The sequence below is a fragment of the Grammomys surdaster genome, unplaced genomic scaffold (assembly GCF_004785775.1).
Source record: "Grammomys surdaster isolate TR1022 unplaced genomic scaffold, NIH_TR_1.0 194, whole genome shotgun sequence".
Lineage (NCBI taxonomy): Eukaryota > Metazoa > Chordata > Mammalia > Rodentia > Muridae > Grammomys > Grammomys surdaster.
Genome location: NW_021604639.1, coordinates 10701911 through 10722381, shown reverse-complemented (window position 1 = coordinate 10722381; position 20471 = coordinate 10701911). Strand labels below are relative to the sequence as shown.

Genomic DNA, 20471 nt, shown 5'->3' with positions numbered 1-20471 from the left:
CACAAAGCCTCTTCCTAATCAGACAGACATGCATTGAAACGGTCACATATCTCACACTACATGGTCACAGTAATACTCATAGACAGGGCATTTTAAAAATTATGATTGTTTCTGAATTTTTAGCTCTCAAGATCCTAAGTTGAAAATTGACAAGAAAAATAAGCCTTTCAACTTCCCTTACTTGGCAAGTACATTTTTGCTGTGTAATTGTTGTGTTTAGTCATGAGAGTGTAGTGAGAACATCCCAGTATAAAGAGCACTAGAGTCATGATTAGATGTAGAATGAGTAACCACTCTTGTAAACTGCTTGCCAAGGTAGAAACCAAACCTTAGCACCCATTACGACTTTCACCTGTTACACAATGATCATGATCTAATTTAATGTGTGGGGTTCTCAAAATAATTCATAGAAGAATTGGGAAGCATTGCATGGCTGAAAATTTTAGAGCATTTGTATAGGATTTGAAATGCTGTTGTCAAAATATGGAATAATCATAAGGGAAGCATATACATGTTACATTAATGAAGAATGTTTAAATACATGAAAAGGGCTTTTAATGAATTTCTTTTGAAGAGCAGGGAACATGTTATCATCCACACTGCGCATATTTATATGATATGTCTGATAACAACAAAAAGACTTGAAGGTTTCAGCAGTCATTATTTCTGAAGGTTTGGAGTGTACGTTGTTGCTTTAAGTACTATTTGCTTTTCCAGTCATTACAAGCATGCTTTATCACTTTCAATTCTAAGAATGGTTTCTCTACAAACAACTAGGAAAGTCTGAGAGCAGGAGAACCAGTCTTTCCCAGTGAAAAGTATACTAATTGATTATGCTATACCAAGTGGTAAGTCCCAAAAACATGTATACCAGTAGCATTATATAGACTCAGGAAGGGGTATTTTATGTATTTAGAAATATGTATATATGAATATATGTATATAAAACAATAATTTTAAAGATCATGAATTTGAAAGAGGCATATATGGTATGTGGGAGGGCTTGGAGAAAGGAAAGTTGTCTGTGCTAATTATATTAAAATCTTAAAAAGTGAATGAAATAATTTTAATATAATTTTTATTGTTTTTTGAATTTAAAACATGTACCCTAATCCCACCAATTTCCCAGTTGTTCCATATCTTCCCTCTGCCCTTGTAACATCCCCCACAATAGAAAATAAAATTAAAAAATAAAATTAACAAAACTCTCACCATGGATGCTGAGTCACATAGTATACAATTTTGCCCAACCGCTCTGGTTCGAGGCCTCTTTGGTTTTTGCTATACTATCCATTCTGGACCCTCACTAAGACTCTTCTCTGTTATCCTGTTGCACTGAGTCATGAAGATCCTGCAGCTTCAGTTCTGCAGAACTGGCTCCATCACAAGCTCCAACAGCTCATAGACATTGTAGATGTTGATGTGGGTTGACTTAACCCAATATGGATATTCATAACTCCTGAGTTTCCTTTGCCTGAAATCCAAGACATTTCCACCATTGTCCATATCTGTGGAGACCTGAATATTTTCATTTTTAATATTGGTATCCTGTTTATCTACTTAGACATTATACTATATATGAGCATCTCTGTTTGACTGTCCTGGAACCAGGAAAAGAATTGGAACATTTTCCTCCATGTACAGTACTTTCAAATTTGCTACATCTTGCCCACCACAATCTACACTGATAAATTCTCTCTCTCTCTCTCTCTCTCTCTCTCTCTCTCTCTCTCTCTCTCTTTTTGTAGAAGCTTGAAGATATGGTGAGTATTTGAATGAAATTTAAAAAAAAGTTTAAATGTGATTACCACAGGAAAACTTTTATTCCATAAGTAAAGCTCCTTATTATATAAAGAGTTTATATAAATTATAAAAATTCTCTCTCATAATCTTATATGATAAACTTTTAGGTCTTCTTCTGTCCCTAAAACTGTGTCTGTATACATGGTGCCTTCATCAAGAACAATTTCACTATGTATCCAGCAATAAGTTACTGTCCTGTTAGTTTACTTCCAAGAGATAAAAAAAATTACCACTAAAAGTCCACCCATGAATATCTATCTATCTATCTATCTATCTATCTATCTATCTATCCAAACTTGACATCATATCTAGGTAGAACTATAATCAACTCTCTCCTCCTGACGTCCCTCATACTGAACTTTAATGATCCTGCTAAGCTAGTTCTCATGTCCCCTCGTTAGCCTAACCTACCTCAGGAATGCCTCTCTCTTCAGTTCCAAGACTGCTAAACAGCTAGAGAGAGTCCTTACACTGTTGGTTCACCTTGTTACATGTGTCTAACCTTTCAGACTGAGACTCTTGTATTTTATGTGCAGTGTGTTCTTATTGAATCATTGAGGACGACTGACTCATAAATGGCTGATTCTCAGCCATTACCTGAACTGAAAACACTATTAACTCCAATCCTGAAATGTTTATAAAACCACCTACAACTACCAACAAAGCTAATTTTGTGTCATAATGATCCTAGAAACACAGCAAAAAAACCAAAAAAACAAAAAACAAAAAACAAACAAACAAACAAAAAACAAAGAAAATATCTTTTGAGGAGAAAGTTTTATATTTATTCAAAGCATCATCAAAATTATATTATTTTTCTACAAGATCATTAACTAAAGCTTCAGCTGAATGTGAGTTGCTAAGAACCCGATTGGTTAGAAACGACACGTCCTTCCAACAGCATCTAGGTCACATCACCAGCATCACGGTCCACACACAGGGACGTCAGGTAGAAGTCATGATTAGCTCCCATGTTAATATTCCTCTGAAAATGGATACTCTGGGTGGCCAACAAGGCTAAATAGGAAATGAGAACAAACATAAGCACATAAGCTGTGTGGTCTATATCTGCAATGTAAAACTGTAACATCTAGGAAGTCACCATCGAGGTGAAAGGTAATTGCTTCCTTCCCTGATTAGTTGCAGAATAAGATATTCCTACAGTTATTTACAATGTTTTATAAGAAATGTTTTAAAAATATCATTTATAAATTTTTTTAAATTATGTCCCTTCACCTAGAACAGAAAACACAAAGACCAATGTTCATAAATATTCATCTCCTTTAGCTTCCTTCATGTATCAATCAAAGAAAGAAATGACAAAAACACTTTCCAACATTAGTCTCCAATAAAAGGACAAAAGGATGATGTCATCTTTAGTTCAACACAAAGGCATCTTACCATGCACATTGATACCTACCACTTTCACATCTGTTTAATGTTTAGTAATCTATTAATTATTCACTCACTTTCATCATCTACACTGTACTCTATTAGATTGAGTTAGGAAAAGAATGTCAGTTAAAAGATGGGCTCCCATGTCCAAGGAACTAGCAGTAAAATGGGTAAACTTCTATATATGAATAACAATCCAAAATATGCAATGACAAAAATTATTAATGATTAAAATTTGGGAAGAAATATTTATTGTTGATAACAGTGATTCACTCACCAAGTTACATCTCTTTTTGTGCTTTTATTCTTCTCTATAGTAATAAAAATATTAATGATAATATACATATGCACAAATTTATATTGTAGATTTTCTAATCATTCATAATCTATGTTTCAGGATACTTGATCACACCATGAACTCCAAGATTTAGTTGTTTACTGGAGAAACCTGTTTCTGGTTTGTATGTCGCTCAGCTCTCACACTCCATTAATCCCCACAACCCAATTCTGCTAACTGTAAAGAGAATTAAATAAAGCCAACCATAGGTCAGGAGGCTGAGCAAGAAACTAGCTGACAGGAAGTGAACACAGGAAAAAAACCATAGAGAGTAAGAAGAAATCAGGAGGACAAATAAAGAGATGCACAAGAAATGGAAGTGAGAGACATTCAGTTTAAGGGATTTTTAAGAAGACAGCATCAAGAAGAGCTTCCTTTTAAGTCATCAGCTGAGGAGGAAAGACAGCTGGATGCCTCCTCTGCCTCTTGGTGCTAGCAGGCTTTCACTCCAGCATCTGGCTCCCAATTCTTCATTGGTAAAATTGAGTGATTGAGATGTTGTTAAAAAAAAAAATTGCTGCTCAATGTGGGGATTGAATGCAGGACCCTCAGATTGACTTCCTGTCAACTGGTTGCTTGCTCTGCCTTTTGGTCTATGGTTGACTTTATTTAATCCTGTTTACAATAAGCAGAAATCTCTTGGATTAAAGGTAGGTGTTTTCTAGTAAACAACACAATCTTGGGGTTCACAGCATGATCAAATATTCTGCAACAAACCTATGTCCAGTTTCAAATCTTGTAACTATAAGAGCATGAGGGGAAATCAAGATCTTTGCATGTCTATTAAAGCTCTTAAACTATTTCTGGAAGATTCTCTTCTTATTTTCGAATGTGACTTTCAAAACCTCCTCTGTGTTTTGTGGTGATGTGTCCATATTTCAGAATCTGGAAATAAATATTCTATTAACTATCTCCATGGGAAACTTGGAGCAAACAAATAGGGCATTTAGTTTCTGAACCGGCATGAATGGAAGAGGAGGAAATGACTTGAACTGGAACACATTGAACTGAGGTGTTCCTCAACATTACTTACAATTCTGCTGCAAGGTATCGAAAGTTTTTGTTCAGGCCATCTAGTGTTTTCATGTCCTCAGCGGACAACTGAAATTCAAAAACCTGTCAGAAAAAAAAGTACAAAGATTTTAGCATTTGAATGACACACATATAAAGTCTCAAAGGGAATGTAATTAGTATGTTCCTAAAAATGATGAACACTTTTTTTTTACTAAAACATTCATGGTTAATCAATTACCAAGTAAAAGTGAAAGAAATTGCTTTTGAGATGTATTAAAATTGTATAACACCACAGACAAGACGTAGTCTCAAGAGTAGCTTGGGAGAAAAGAAAAGCTGATATTATAAAAAGACTATGGTCTGTAGTTTCCAAGAACTCTAACTATGGGGAGTTAGATTTCTATAATCTATCAACAAATAAAGTGCAAACAATGCTTTTTTGATGTTTTGCAAGTTTAGACTTATCCAAACTCATGTAGAATAAAAGAGCTGGGTTTAAAAGATGTTCTTATTTCAATTTGAGATGTTTTAACTTTAAAATGATTTTCTATATATGCTCACATCTTAAAACATACACATTGTTAGGTCCTTTGGTACTTTAAAAATATGGAGACAGAGAAAGATGGAGAGTGGGATAAGGAGATTTTTCAACAGTTTAACAAATGAAAAATCTAGTTCAAAGCACAAGGTAGGTGCTGGGCAAGTGTAAATACATTAATTGAACAGGGAAAAGGACTCATAAATGTAATTGCTCTAAATACGTTATTTACAATTACATTCATATGTGGATTTATATTTCACAACTCAGAAAAACTGCATTCTAGAGAACAGTTTAGTGGGAAATAACACAACCCCTTGGTAAAATAGTGAAGTAGACTCATTTGTTTAACAATCAAACGGATGTAACCTCAATCACATAGCAAATGATGAAGGTAGAAGTAAGTCCTCTTTGTTCATGAAATAATGAAAAAAGAATGAAAATAATAAAAATTTGGAAGAAGATAATTCAGCATATATTTCTGAGTTTTGAGATAGTAATAACACAGTTAAGATTAGGTAAATGCAGCAGACTGATTATAACCCACAGTTCTTGGTCTGTACACTGATGAAGTGTTTTATCTCCTTCACCCACAGAAGTCGTGTCTATTTCTACCCTGAGAAACTTGGTTGCTGTGTGACTTACACTGGGAATTTCAATGTTAAAGACACAATGACGGATCAACTCTGTGTTTGTCATAAAAGGATTCTCATTGTCTTGGTTGAGAGCTAAGTACAGGAGTAAAACCTGAGAAACTTGTCAGTTATATGAAGCCTATATGGAATTGAGGAAAAGCTCAATCAGTCATCTGAGCTTCAGAGGCCTCATTATCATGAACATATATACAATAGTTCCTCAAATATATGTGAAGGGACTCAGTGTAGACAGATAATTTTCGCTAAGTTCAGACTAAAGTAAGGCAAGTTTTTAAGTTAACAAACACTAAGGTAAATAATAGTTACATATATTAAATTCCATTTAAAACTAGTTTTTATAGTAACTGATAAAATGTTATACTATAATAAAATATACTTACTTGACATTTTAAAAAATAACCAAGGTAAATTAGTATGACAGGAATATACAATTGACTGGCATATATGCAAGCATGTATGTATGTATATATGTATGTATGTATATGTGTATGTATGCATGCATATATGTATGTATGTATATATATGTGTGTGTGTATGTATGTGTGTATGTATGTGTGTATGTATGCATATATGTATGTATCTGTATGAGTATTAGAATATTTGAGTATTCAGGGAAATAATAGTAAAACCATAGAAATTTCTAGAATCAAAATAACTGAGTTCAGATCCCTCATTTCAGAAAATAAAGAAGTCCATTGGCAAGAGGTAGACAGTATTTGGTTGACAAGGCAAACAAATTTCTTTATCATCTCCCACAATAAATCTGTCAAGTCATGCTGGGTTTATTTGATAGACAAAACATTTCTCAATATACTTGAAAACTCATACGCCTAGGAAATGCTAGGGATATGAACTTGATCTCAAACATATTCTGATAGACTTGAAGGAAGCAAGGATATAGATGATACTATTTAAGAACCCTAAGGAACAGAGTGCATCACCTGCAAATTTTCTTTCATCTCATTCTCTTTGAAACTCTGAGCCAGGGGCACCACCCCACGCTGAACAAGGTATCGAAGTGCAATCAGGGCAGGGCTTCGCTTGTTCTTTTTGGCCACATCACCAAGAACTGGATCATTCAAGAGAACTGGGGAGTTCTGGTCCACCCTAGAAGGAAATCAGGAATGAGCTCATAAGGCCAAGCTTTTGGTTATATTACAGTACTTAATACAAGAGAAGGCCCATTCTAGCCTGAGTGTAATGGTTATGGGTAATTTTTAACTGGACAAGATCTAGAATAACTTGTAAGATGAGTCCCTTAGATGCCTATGGCAAATTATTTTCTTATGAAAAAGTATTATGGGAGGACCCATTTTAATTTTGGCTGGGACCATTTCTCTGAGCAAGGGATCCCGGACTGTATAAAGGGAGAAAGTGATCTGAGTCTTAGTGTTCATCATTCTCTGCATCTGTAAGAAGTAGTCACCTGGATCAAGCTCCTGACACCTTGACTTCCTGGCTTTATGATCTGTGCCCTTGAATTGTGAATCATAATAAGCCCTTTCTCCATTAAGCTTTTGTCAGAATATTTTATCAAAGCAACAGGAAAAGAAACTAAGACAATGCTTCACCAGTTCTTCTAAAGAAAGATCCCACTCTCCCTGAAAACTGGGTGTTGGGGTACTAATTTCCTTCAGGTTTTTCTCCTTTTAACTTATTACCATTCTTTATATCGTTGGGTCCCCAGAGCACCATAAGCAACGAGAACAATGTCTTTTGATTTGCAGTAATCTAGTAGCTTACTCTGGTTCAAATATAGATGACATTCAACCTACAATAGAATAAGATGAAAAGATATCAGATTTTATCAGATGCTCATATTATGATGAATAAAAATGCTTAAAATCAGTAAAATAAAATAAGGTATATGTCATTTCCCACATGAGTTAAACAGATCAATCTGTTGCAAATTTTTCTTGAAGGACAAAAGAACTAATTTGGGAGCATTGTCCTGATAACATTTGACCAGGCAAGTTTTTGTGTTAAAAAAAATATAGTTAATGGACAGCTAGAAGGATCACTGGGTAAAGATGCCAGCTGCTAAGCCTAAAAGAACCCTGAAGATGGACCATAATAAGATGGGGAGAAGCATAAACTCTATGCAAATTCTGGCCACTGACTAATTTTTGTCTTCACCCATTTTTTCAATAAACTATCCCATGTCTACTCATCCTTCTTATTTCAGGAAGAAGTTCACTTTCCCCTGCCCTCACTTCTGCCTGATGGACCAACTCTAAATCTCCACATTGTTTGTCAGTTGGGCACCACAGCGTGTCTTCCTTCTCACCAATACTCCAAGGTTAGTCCAAGGTTAAAATTAGAATCCCCTGCATCTTTGAAATAACACTGCTGCTCGTAGAATCTTTTTCCCATAAGATGAAAATCACTTAGAGGGCAACGAAACAGGGATCAGTAGAACAGAAGTGGGGAAAAGCCTGAGAGATGGAGCCAGATGCAGATGCTCACCTGGTTGCAGACAGGTTTGTATTTCAGTCCTGGCTTGTTGAGGAGTCGTTCCAGCTGCCTGTGGTTAAAGTTGGACACCCCAATGGATTTAACCAATCCTGCATCCTTACACTTCTCCAACATCTGATGATGACAATAAAGTGTCATACTTAAATCTGATCATGTGGATATAAACATAATATGGACCAGTTACAGGAAAAATTTTCCAGAGCTAAACATATTGCCAGTGTGTACAAGACCCTACGTTGCCCACAAGCACTAAAGGTAGGAGGAATGTATTGCCCAGGTGATCAGTGGATTGAGATCCAAAGAAGGCAAGATATGAATGATAATAAAACAGAAGATTTACCAAAGAGGAATCTCTGTAACATTACTAGAAAATCAAGGATATTACTAGGTAAGGTGGCAAAATACCATGTAATTCCTGTCCTGTGCCCTTCTTCATTTCACTTGTTTACATTTTAGTGATGCATCCCTCCCCTACCACTCCAGCAAATATGTATGCATAAAAATGAATTTCTACACCCAAGGGAACATGAGATGATTGTCTCTCTCTCTTCTTGCTTTACTGTCATTTTGAAAAGTACTCACCTCCCATGTGTCACAGAAATCCACAGTGTCCAACAGAGATTTCCCCTTTTCATCTACTGGAAAATCATTATCCCCTGACTGGAAGAGAAGCAACTTTAAAACAGTCTCACAAACCATACATCCTGTTAACAGTAATGTGTTTAAGACCATCTTGGAGGAGCTGGAGAGATAGTTCAGTGATTAAGCACTGGATGCTCTTTCAGAGGACCTGAGTTTAATTTGCAGAACCTACACAGTTAGACACAACTATCTGTTATTCCAATCCATTGGGATCCAATATCTTCTTCTGGCTTGCATATGCACCAGGCATACACATATCAAACATAAATACATAGAAGAAAAACAGCCACTCATAATAAACAAAAAATATGTTTTAAAAAACATTTAAAAGTATATCTTGGAAGTAAGACAGTAAGCAGCCATAAGAGAGTGAAGCATCATTTTGTATATTGTGTTTAAAAGCTGATATGTGTGTAGAGTTACATTATATTTTGGAGCCTAGTTTATTGCACTTGCTTGAATTAATTGTGTGAAGAATTAATTCTTTTCTTTCTTATAATAATTTTAATTTTAAAATCATAATGAAATCATTTATCTTCTTCCTTTTTCTGTCTCCAATCCTTCTCATGCATATCCTTGCTGTTTCTCAATCTCATTGCCTCTCTTTCTTTCTTGTTAAACACACACACACTTGTGTGTGTATGCATATATATATATAATCTACACCCAAATAATATTTCTGAACAACTAAATGAGACCTCCTAGTTGATTTGTAATTTTTTGTCTATTCTTTCATTTAGGAAAAAAATGCTTCATGTTCATTGGGAAACCCTGTCATTGCACAACCTTGACCTTTCAACAAGAATTTATATCACTCCTGACACTGGATAAGTAGTGAACATGAATACATGTGTGCCCAGAGATGGTCATGTGAGACCAGTCAGGACGGTACACAAGATAGATTTTAGTAAGAAAAGATGCTGAGAAGCTATAAAATGTTAGTGACCTTGAAACTGAAATTGTCTTGAGGCCAGTTTTGTCACCAAGAGTGAAAACAAGGACAGGACCTAAGCAAACATCTAGTAATACAAATTTAAAAGATGTGTAAATACAAGTTTTCCTGGAAGTTACTTCTAATCTGTGGTTCTGGATGTTGCTTGGACACTTCATTTCATAATTCAATATACTCTTTGTGGAACCTACTCAGAAGTTTAGTAACATATAATTAACTTTGTATAAAATTATAACAGAAATTTATTTCAGCCATTTATAAAAATGATATCCACACCCCTATGCAAAGATATGTATATTTGACAAAAACAAATCACTTACCTTCATTGGCACTGGGTAATGCATAATGTAAAGGTCAACATAATCCAGTTGAAGGTTTTTCAGTGATTTTTCCAAACCGGACTTGACCAGCTCTGGTCGAAAGTAAGTGCACCAAAGCTACAAATGTTGAAGAATGGAAGTTGTGCTAGATTAATAGATCACCCAAATATGCATAATCATTTATCCTAATACTGGAATATTTTTTTGTATTTGAAGGAAAGTTATAAGCATTCTTCTTAACTCAGTGTTTACTTTACTCTTACTTAACAATGAGAACTCAGCTATAGTTTGGGGGTTAATGTTAGCTCCTTTAATAAACAATGAAAAATTACTCAAGAAATAAAATACATAGTAACAAAATAATGTCCAATAACTAAATTATTTTCATATAGAGTTAAATTTGCCTTTACTTTCCCTTACCCATTTATGAAATTGATATAATTCAATTCACATCGTTAACCAACTTCTGATGCAGTAATATAATTTCTGCTGCCTTACTAGATTTCAATAATTTGCGTACTTGCATACTATACCTTTGTAGTGATGAACAGGTCTTCTCTTTTTACAACCCCAGCTTTAATCTTGCTTTGAATGGCCTGTCCTATCTCCTCTTCTATGTGGTATGCATAAGCAGTATCAATATGGTGATATCCAACATCTAGTGCTAGGCACGCAGCCTCCAGTGACTTACTCTTGTGAACCTAGGGAAGGAATCAAAGGAGGTATTTAGAAATGCATGTTCTGAGACCTAGCTCAAAATGAGCCTAGATGGGAATTTACTATACTAGAAAGAATTTTGTCTTTCAAAGTCATCCTAATTTCATTGTTAGGCAAGAACATAGTACCCCGATGCTTGTATTCCCACATCCTATTCTATAAAACATATTAAAATCTCCAGAGATATTGTAGTTGTCACAGGAAAGAGTCTTCACAGAATCAACGTTTGCCCATATTGTATCCCACTTTGAACTAATGAGCCAAAATCTTCATTCTTGGGGTCATTCTTAATTAATTACAAGACTTTTGCAACCAAGAACCTCCATGTACCCACAAAATCCTGGCTACTTACTAAAACTGATGGATGCTCAACCTGTGTTCATTGGCCTGCTAGAACTTCACAGTAAATGTATGTAGTAAGATGACTAAGCAAAGTAAACACAAGGAAGGCTGCTTGGCACAGAACACAATTACACAGACACTCCTTCTTGCTCCCAGCCTAGACATTGTTACAAAAGGATGGAAAAACACAGATCACAGATACCAAACAAGGCCAGGTTAATAATAGGGACTTGGACAGAAGGTAATGTCCTATGTTAGTCTTTTTACAAATCCATTCACTTTGTCTGACAGACCTAAATTCAGGCAGGGAAATGTATTCTTATACATTCTTAAATGTAATTACATTCTTAAATGTAAGATGTATTCTTACATCTCATGTAAGAATATATACTTGTTTAAAGTACCTTACTGATATCATGTTAGAGATAATTTTGGGTGTCAAACTCTTCAACCAAAGATTATTTGTTTTAAATTGACATGGCTAGATTTAAATCTAAAATTATTAGCCTGGCTTCCAGATTTGGATATTGATATAACTGGATTTTTGTTAAAGATTTAGGGTTGGGCCGGGGAGATATCTCCCTCAGTAACACCCTTGAAAACAACTTTGACATCTTAAATCAGATCCCCAACACTCTAGTAAAGCAGAGTGTGAATACATGCAGTCCCATTGCTTGAGGAGGGAGTATCAGGGTGAGCCCCGGAGCACATCAGTGAGCACTATGGACTGGGTGAGAGAACGGTCCTCACACAAATAAGGTGAGCTTTGACCTCTAATATCCTCAGAGGTTGTTTACAACACACAAACACATGTACAATCACACAACACTTACAAAGGGGTTTAAAAAGTCAATCACAGTAACTTTTCAGATTGTTTTAAGAATCACTACAGTTATTTTTTCCCAATAAAAGACAATGACTAAAATTAATGGCTTCTGCCACCTTTTCTGGAAACCAGCCCTGACTTATCAAGAAAATAAGGACACTGTGAGTTATCAATGCCGAGGCTCCAACAGTGGCCTTGACCTGTTCCTGTGTTTTATGCAACTTTGTAAAAGTAACAAATCCTGTGTATATCCCCAGATTTCTCTGGAGTCTAACAGGAAGGAGATGGGCAAATTTGAAGTCAAGGAAAGAGGTCCTTTATCATACAATTAAAAGGTCTAAGGAAGGCTAGAATACAAGAAAGTCTCTCCAGGTTACAAAAAGTCCACCAAGATGTGTTGGGAGCCACAGCAAGTGCAAGCAAAGTCCGCCATCGCTAGGTGGCGCTGTTGCCATAATTCTTCCTAGTAAACCAGTATACTGCGCATGTGCCATGGTAAAGCCCGCCAAGTTTAGCCCTTCCCACGGCGTTTGGCGCACTACGGGTAAGCAGCCAATCAGGGGGTGAATACCCCGCTCTGGGGTATATAGGCAGTGCTTTCCCACGCCGCCTTCGTCTTCTTGGTCGTCTTCTACCACCATTTTGGTTTAGGGAAATAAACGTGTTTCTACAGAAGGATTCTGGTGTGTATGTGTGTGTGCGTGTGTGTATGTTTTTGCCGGCGAGACCATTACGCGCGCGCCCCACACATTTGGTGCCGAAAAACCCGGGAGAATTTTCCATCGCCGGCACGTTTTCAGAAGACCCTCCGCCGCTTCCCATCCACTCGCGGAGTGAATCCAGAACCGTAGAACGGGGTAATGTTCTCTGAAAGATATGTCTCGATTTGATTTAGTTCACTTCCCTCCCCAGTTGGCAGGAACCTTAGAGGCTTTCACTATGGTGTTAGCAGCCTTAGTTTTCTTCCCTTTGGTCCTCGTGGCCGCTCGGAGAGTGGAAAATGGATTACAGGTCAGCATGTCAGGAACAGAGACAGAGAAATGGAAGCACATAAATATTCAGAAAGGAAAAGGGAAAAAAGACGTATTTAAGAAATCAGGCCTCCCCGATAACCAATTCACGGGGATGAGAGATGAGAGAAAGAACGCTCTCGGGAGAGACGGAAGGAAAGTAAGCCTCAGAAAGAGATCTCTTTATCCGGTAAAGGAAGTGCTGGGGCATGATAGCTCTGGGTCGGAGGAGATGGCTCCCTCAGAGGACTCAGATGGAGAGATAGATGAGGAGGAAGATGCCAGCCAGATGGCGGCCGACGCCGCGAGATCGAGTGCTTGGGTTAATAATGATGGTTAATTAGAAACTGTGTTTGCAAGAAAAGTGTTTGGGAGAGAAAAGGAATTAGAAAGCAGGGTATTGAAGTGTTAAAATAACTACCCGCTACATCTCCGATGAATGAGATGAAAAGTTACATTTTAAATATGAGAGAGAGAGAAAGAGTTTTAAAAAATACAGGTGCCCTCTCTCTGAGCTGTGTCAACAAAAAAGAATGAAAAGGCTATTTCAGAGTTCATCTAGAAGCAGAGAATTCGAGAGATGTCCTGAAATTCTCTGTAGTTCTTAGAGTCCTTCCTTGTCGCTTGTCCTTGGCGCGCTAATGTCCACGTGTTTGTGTTTGCTCTTTGTTTCATTGTCTAAATGTTCTGTGTTTGTTACGTGTTCAAAAAGAAAGATCGTTAAAACTGCTTGATCCAACCTTTGAGAGCTAAAAAAGGTCTTTTCAGGAATTGAGGTTGACATAAGCTGCTTTTAAAAGAGACCAGCAGCATTTTGGGTTTTATAAGGAAGCTAAGAGTCGTTTTGTCCTAGAAAAACCTCTGTGACAAGGTGCTTTTCTCTTGAAATTACAGCTAGAAAGACAAGAAATTTTGTTTGATCTAAAAATAAGATATATAGCCATTTCATTGTTGTTTCAGATTGGTTTTAAAAGTATAAAAATGTTCTACATGTCTTGGTTATAGACTATTGGCTTAAATTATTGGGTGTAATTAAAAATTTACAACTTTGATAACGAAAGGTGGCGTGGAACTAGCTCAGTGTTGGAGTCGTTCAGAAACCAGGTATATAGAAAGTAAGATTTTAGACCAATGTCTCTTCAATGAGATTAAAAGCTGCTTCATGCATTCATGTGTAGAGAATTAGCAGCAAAACTTTGTAGCATAGGGGTGGTCTGCTTGGTGTTGATTTTAGAGAAGATAGATTGTTTAAATTGGTTTTGCTTTTGCTTCTCAAAATTAATGGTTACACGCTAATGTTACAAAAGATATTTAAAAATTTAGTTAAACTGCCAGTATTCCATTGGCTACAGTTGGCAGTTGTAATCTTGAGTTTAAAATTTTTTTTTGATTCGCCCATGTTATAGAAAGGGGGGGGGCAGCAGGTAGAGTTAAATAAAAATATTTATAACAAGTTGTGATACAATGCTGGCCTGCTAGAGATTAAGAACGTTTACATTTAAATTAAGACACACAGGCTGAGATCTTAACGTGCTTGTAAGACAAGGTCAGTGTGATATTAATCAGGTTAAACTGCCCACACAGCCCTCAAATCATACAAGCAAAGACAGACTTAGATACTTGTCTTTACAATGAAATTGCACCCTCATACAATCAGGTTCTGGCCATAACTACACAGAGCCATAGAGATGGGGAGTGTTTTAAATGTAGAAATTTAGATAGTTTTTAAGGTGACTGTCCCAGAAACAGAGACTTAAACAACAGCCAGGTGACCAAGGTTACCTGACACACCTGTCCTTGGTGCAAGAAGGATAATCCTTGGGCCAGGCCTCAGGATATAGGCCAAGATTAAAACATTTACATTTAAATTAGACTTTAACAGAGTAGTTGAGACAGGAGCTTAGATTTCAGACATTCCTATTGTCCTGTCCCGCCTCAAAAAGGGTGTTCTCTAGAATTTGTTTATTGCCTTGCTTGTTCCTTAGGGAGGTGTCAGCCTCAGACTCAAAAGAAATTCAAAACAGCTTTTGGGCCAGGCCAAAATTGTTGGGTGTGATAGAGACAAAATGGCCTTGGTTCCTCTGATGTGTATTAGGTCTTATTAGTAACAAGAAGCCTAATCTTAAATTAATAATTAAAAGGAAAAGGGGTTTTAAAAGATTGATAGAAACTAGAGCTGTTTAACAATTATTAGAGGACAAGATTGCCTTCAGCTTGGCTTTATTTGATACTTCACTCAGCTAAAAAGAGTTGGTTATTCAATTAATCCAAAAAAACACTAGAGCCGGGCGTTGGTGGCACACGCCTTTAATCCCAGCACTTGGGAGACAGAGACAGATTTCTAAGTTCAAGGCCAGCCTGGTCTACAGAGTGAGTTCCAAGACAGCCAGGGCTACACAGAGAAAGTTCAAATTTAAGATTTATAAGACCAATGGGACACTACAGCCTGACTTGCCTACTCCAGCTGCCATTCAAGTAAATACATATAAAAAATTATTATAGATTTAAAAGAGTGTTCTATACAGTTCCTTTACCTCCTGGTAAAGGTGAGAGGTTTACATTAAGTAAAATTGCTTGTGAGTTTTGAGAGCCCATGAAGCCATTCATTAAGAAGGCTTGCCTCAAAGAATAATTAATGGCCTTAAAAAATTTGTTGTTGCTTTAATACAAAAGGTTAAAGTGTTTAAATCTCTCAATATATATTATTCATTGTATATTTTATTGGCTGATCTCTCTAAAGGAGTTTTCCACAAGCCCTTGCTCTAGCACAACGAGCTTTAAGATTTTAGAGTACTTGTTGCTCCAGAAAAGTGATTCTCAAAAGTTGTTAACAGAGATTAATTGGCTAAAACCTCACTTTCAGCTTGACAGGCCAAAAGAAATGGTCAAATAAAAGGACATCTTGACCGGACAATGAAAAGGTCCAGATTCTATTTTATTAAAAGCCAGGGGAGCGGTCTGTGTGTTTCCACAGGAAGAAGACAATCCGTTTTGGCTACCAGAGAGGCAACTCGCGATACTGGAAGGTGACACCCAGACAGACCCTCCAGGCTCTGATGATAGCCCTTGTACTGATCCAAGGGATACAGGTTCCTAGTATTTTTGTTTATTTTATAAAATTCCACCTTTAAGAATTGTACCAATAAAACCTGCTGGATGTCCCAGTGTTGGAATTCTAAAGATTCACTCGCACTATGGTTGCCAGAGTCACGCGATGGGTTCCCATCCCCGTGGAGACTCCTTCCACTTTGTCATTATTTAGACAAAAAAGAGATTTTGGTATAACTACAGCCATAGTGACGACGATATTAATTAGTGTCGTTACCGCCACTGCCACTGAGATTGCTATGTCAACTTCTGTTCAGGTGGGCACTACCCCCAATTGTCAGCCACGGTGACAGAGACTGTTAACCTTCAAACCTCCGCCAGTACCCTACTAAAAGGCAGGCTAATCATCCTTAATCAACGCCTTGATTTAGTGAGAGAGAGATTAGATATCCTCTTTCAACTAGCCCAATTGAGATGTGAGAGAAAACTAGATACACTTTACATCACCAGCGTACAGTATAAAAACTTTACTCGTGTAACTAATCTGTCCAGAAAATTGTTTCAGTATCTTACAGGAAACTGCTCAGAAAACTTCAGTGAGACACTCAGAAAATTGGGAACAGCTGTGGTGAACATCAACTCGACACACGTGGATCTGTCCCTGACTGAGGGACTGTCCTCCTTTCCTTTTCTTCCCTTTTTTAAGTGGGTGGGAGTAGGCCGGTTTGGTATACCCCAGTTGTGGACTAGTATTCATCTTTTGGTTGGTTGCAAACTCAGAGCTCAACATAATCTTGACAAGGCTATTTTTGCACAGGCGCTTCCAAAGTACTAGGGGCTTCCCCTGCAGTGTGGTTATCACTGCCTCAATTATAAGCAGTCTCCCCCCCCACGAGTAGTGGTGCTAATGTTAGGCCATCAGCGTTACACCCCAGAACATTTGCCCTTTACACTGGGTCAGTGAGGAGTCTTGGCCTGGCTGATTCTTGTCTGTATAGCTGTGGTACCTGAATTTTGAGACAAACAGCTCTCTTGCACCCCTAGGAGATGACTCCATTGCACAGGGATGGGTGTTTACATCTCTTTCTGTTCCCCTTAGCCCTTGCACCCAGAGGACTTGTGTTTCCATTGCACCTGGTAGGGTAAGGGAGACGGTCTTAAACTGTTGGTTCTTTGATCGCTTATTCCCCCAAGATGGAATTTGCTTGATCAGGCCTTGGGTTTGAGTCATAACTGGTACCATACTAGACAGGCCAAGGGCAGTCAGTTAGATAACTCCATCCTTTTGTCTCCAGGCCGGCTGTCAATTGATCCCAACGACGGGAATAAGCTGATCTCATATGCCAGAGGTATACCACGAATGGTGATATTACCCGGTGACAGGCATTACGAGTGGCCACAACCTGGGGCACACATTCTGAGAATGCCAGGTGTGGGTGCGCGACCCTCGTAGCCTAGCCAGAGAGCTCACCATTCTTTGGTGCTGGCTGGGGAGAAATGTCAGTCAGCCTAGACACGGGACATTGACCAGTGCCTGTTTAACAAAACAAAAAAGAAATAGCCAGTAGACAGATTCCTCAGCCGCTGTACCCAAGGGCTTCTGGTAAAGACACCCTGTAAAGCCTCAAACATTTCTATACACAGTCCCTGCCCACTAAGGTGTTCGTTCCATGGATAGAAGGTCTGGTAAGTCAATAACGGAGTGGACGGATAAGGCTCGGCCACCTAAGACAGGGCAGCCTCGGGTGGAGAGGCTGACCCCGTGACGGGTAAGAGTTTGAACACCGCCCTCTAAAGAGACTCAGACCCGCCGTGAGACCCCCAAATATGGGAGTTACGTAACCTTCCCAGGGACCTTTACCACCCTCTATATTTAAACAAAAAAGGGGCAGATGTTGGGAGCCACAGCAAGTGCAAGCAAAGTCCGCCATCGCTAGGTGGCGCTGTTGCCATAATTCTTCCTAGTAAACCAGTATACTGCGCATGTGCCATGGTAAAGCCCGCCAAGTTTAGCCCTTCCCACGGCGTTTGGCGCGCTACGGGTAAGCAGCCAATCAGGGGGTGAATACCCCGCTCTGGGGTATATAGGCAGTGCTTTCCCACGCCGCCTTCGTCTTCTTGGTCGTCTTCTACCACCATTTTGGTTTAGGGAAATAAATGTGTTTCTACAGAAGGATTCTGGTGTGTATGTGTGTGTGCGTGTGTGTATGTTTTTGCCGGCGAGACCATTACGCGCGCGCCCCACAAAGATGTTTTTCATTCTGAGGACAACCCTGCTCTAAATCCAATAAATCACACTTATCTTTACTAGGTCCTCCTTCTCCCCAGCCTAATGATGCACTATAAACTCCAGTAAGTTTCCCACAGTTGAGAGTTATACATAGGAGACCTCACTTAGCTCTGGTAGAACATTCACTGTGAGATGCTGATGGCTACCCCAAAACAAAACCGATGTATTTGTCAAATATTTGTTTCATGCATTAGTCAACGGCAGTGGTTTCCAACCTTCTTAATACTGTGACCCTAAAATACAGTTTCTCATGTTGTAGTGATCCCCAACCATAAAGTGATTTTGTTACTACTTCATGACAGTAATTGTGCTACTATTATGTATCATAATGTAAATATCTGATACCTAGGACTTCTTATATACAACCTCTGTGAAATTACAAAGGGATTGCGACTCACAGATTGAGAACCGCTGATCTACAGGAAGCCACCCTGAGTTACCATGTGCATTTCCAGCATCTTGCCTTTTTGCAATGAAAAATGTTGGAGACTGTGGACATAAACAGAAAAGTCTCCTCCCACACTGCAACCAAGAAAGCTGATAGGCAATCTGGCAACTTTTTTCTCCTCTATCAAGCTGTGAAACATGGACATAGGAAAAGCCTAGTGCCCGGAACTGTTAGGTCATGGGTGGGTTCCTTCAAGCCCAGAGCTCACAGCCAAGTTCATTAATTTCAACTGACAGGCCCCAAATGGGAACAGTAAATTCACAGGCAGGCCTAGGCCAGAAAAGTAAATCCAAGAAAAAAAAAAGGCACAGCCACATCTTGCCAAGCCCAGATTCCCTCGCTCACAGCAAGAATAACAGAGAAGATAAACAAACCTTCTCCCTGACCTGAAATCGCTGACTGAATTATAACAAAGGTCCCAGTACCACTGAGGCATGTACCCTATAGCTCCATTGAATGCTGCATTAAAACCCATCACCAGAGAAAATGTCTTTAGAGTTTGGCTTTCCCTTTGTTCCCCACTAAGCCTGCCTCCCTCCTGACTCACCAAGAGCAGGGATCTTTCCCCAGAAAAGAGAAAGCATGAATATAGAACCAGCTCTTCTGCTTGAATCTGATGCATGCTACCCAGGGAACCAGCTCAGTCTCTTACTCACAGCTACCAACTGCAGCTGTGGCTGTTACCTCTATTTAACAAGAGAAAATCAACAAGTGGGGACACAATCAGACACTGATGCAGGGCAGAACTAACTATCTGCTCTCTTGTACATGGCTTAGCTTTAGCCTGGAGATACTGAGAATCCTGTATTCTTACCTCATTTGGTTTATAGGTGCCAAAGCCCAGGGCAGGAATGAAGTGGCCATCGTTTAGTTTGACACACTGCTGTTTGGAGCTCATTGTATCTCTCTGCCCAGGCTAAGCACAATCTGAATCTTCTGTTGCCCTGAAGGGGAAGTGGGTAAACGTCATATATAAACTTCCTGTCTAATGGTTAACAAGGGACACTCCCTTTCTGGAAGTTAGCCATGCCTACTCACCGGCTAATGTTTAACCATCTTTACTCCCCAGCTAATGATTAATCAGTGCTACTGTCTAGCTAATGGTTAACAGTACTGTTGTGTGCCTATTGTTTAAATACTGCTATTGTCCGTCAAATGGACAGCCAATAGAAGGGAGGAGACAGAAATTTAAAGCAGTATTCCACATATAAGAAGAGAAACCACTCATTTTCATATGAAGGATAAATTTCAAATAAAGTACTATATAATGATAAAGTATTTGTTTTCTCTTTTTCTCTTATTTATCTCATATATTATATATTATTAGAGATAGTTTGAATAATTATAACACTGAAGACACTTATTTTCATTTGGCCATTATGAATCCTCTATTTGATCATGCATCACTGAAAATAATGATCTACTGCATACCATACAACATAAAGAGCTAAGAAGCCACAACTGACATCTTAAAGTGATAGGGACACAAACCACTCACAATATTTCAACCCCAAATTTGTCCTGTCTATAAGAAATGCAGGGTCAAAGATGGAACAGAGACTGAGGGAATAGCCAAAGAATACTGAATGCAACTTGAGACCTAGCACATGCCAAACACCAATCCCTGACACTATTAATGATACTCTGTTATGCTTGCA

The 20471-nt window shown here is 38.3% G+C and overlaps 1 protein-coding gene across 1 annotated transcript; it reads right to left on the bottom strand.

The window, feature by feature from the left end:
- Positions 1–2561: 2561 nt before the first annotated feature.
- On the bottom strand, positions 2562–19752 carry LOC114623149 (aldo-keto reductase family 1 member C13). The gene is made up of 9 exons (XM_028769832.1): positions 19628–19752; positions 10666–10833; positions 10133–10249; positions 8801–8878; positions 8210–8332; positions 7405–7514; positions 6685–6850; positions 4569–4651; positions 2562–2820 (listed from the first exon to the last, which is right to left on the bottom strand). The coding sequence occupies exons 1-9, from the start codon at positions 19709–19711 to the stop codon at positions 2778–2780; spliced, it is 972 nt and encodes a 323-aa protein (XP_028625665.1). The 5' UTR covers positions 19712–19752; the 3' UTR covers positions 2562–2777.
- Between the last annotated feature and the right edge of the window lie 719 nt (positions 19753–20471).

Coding starts and splice junctions, on each gene's coding strand:
- LOC114623149 (XM_028769832.1), bottom strand. CDS start 19,711: ATGAGCTCCAAACAGCAGTGTGTCAAACTAAACGATGGCCACTTCATT. Junction 6,851..7,404: donor ACCCAACGATATAAAGAATG/GTAATAAGTTAA, acceptor ATTTCCTTCTAG/GGTGGACCAGAACTCCCCAG. Junction 4,652..6,684: donor AGATGAAAGAAAATTTGCAG/GTGATGCACTCT, acceptor TTTTTCTGACAG/GTTTTTGAATTTCAGTTGTC.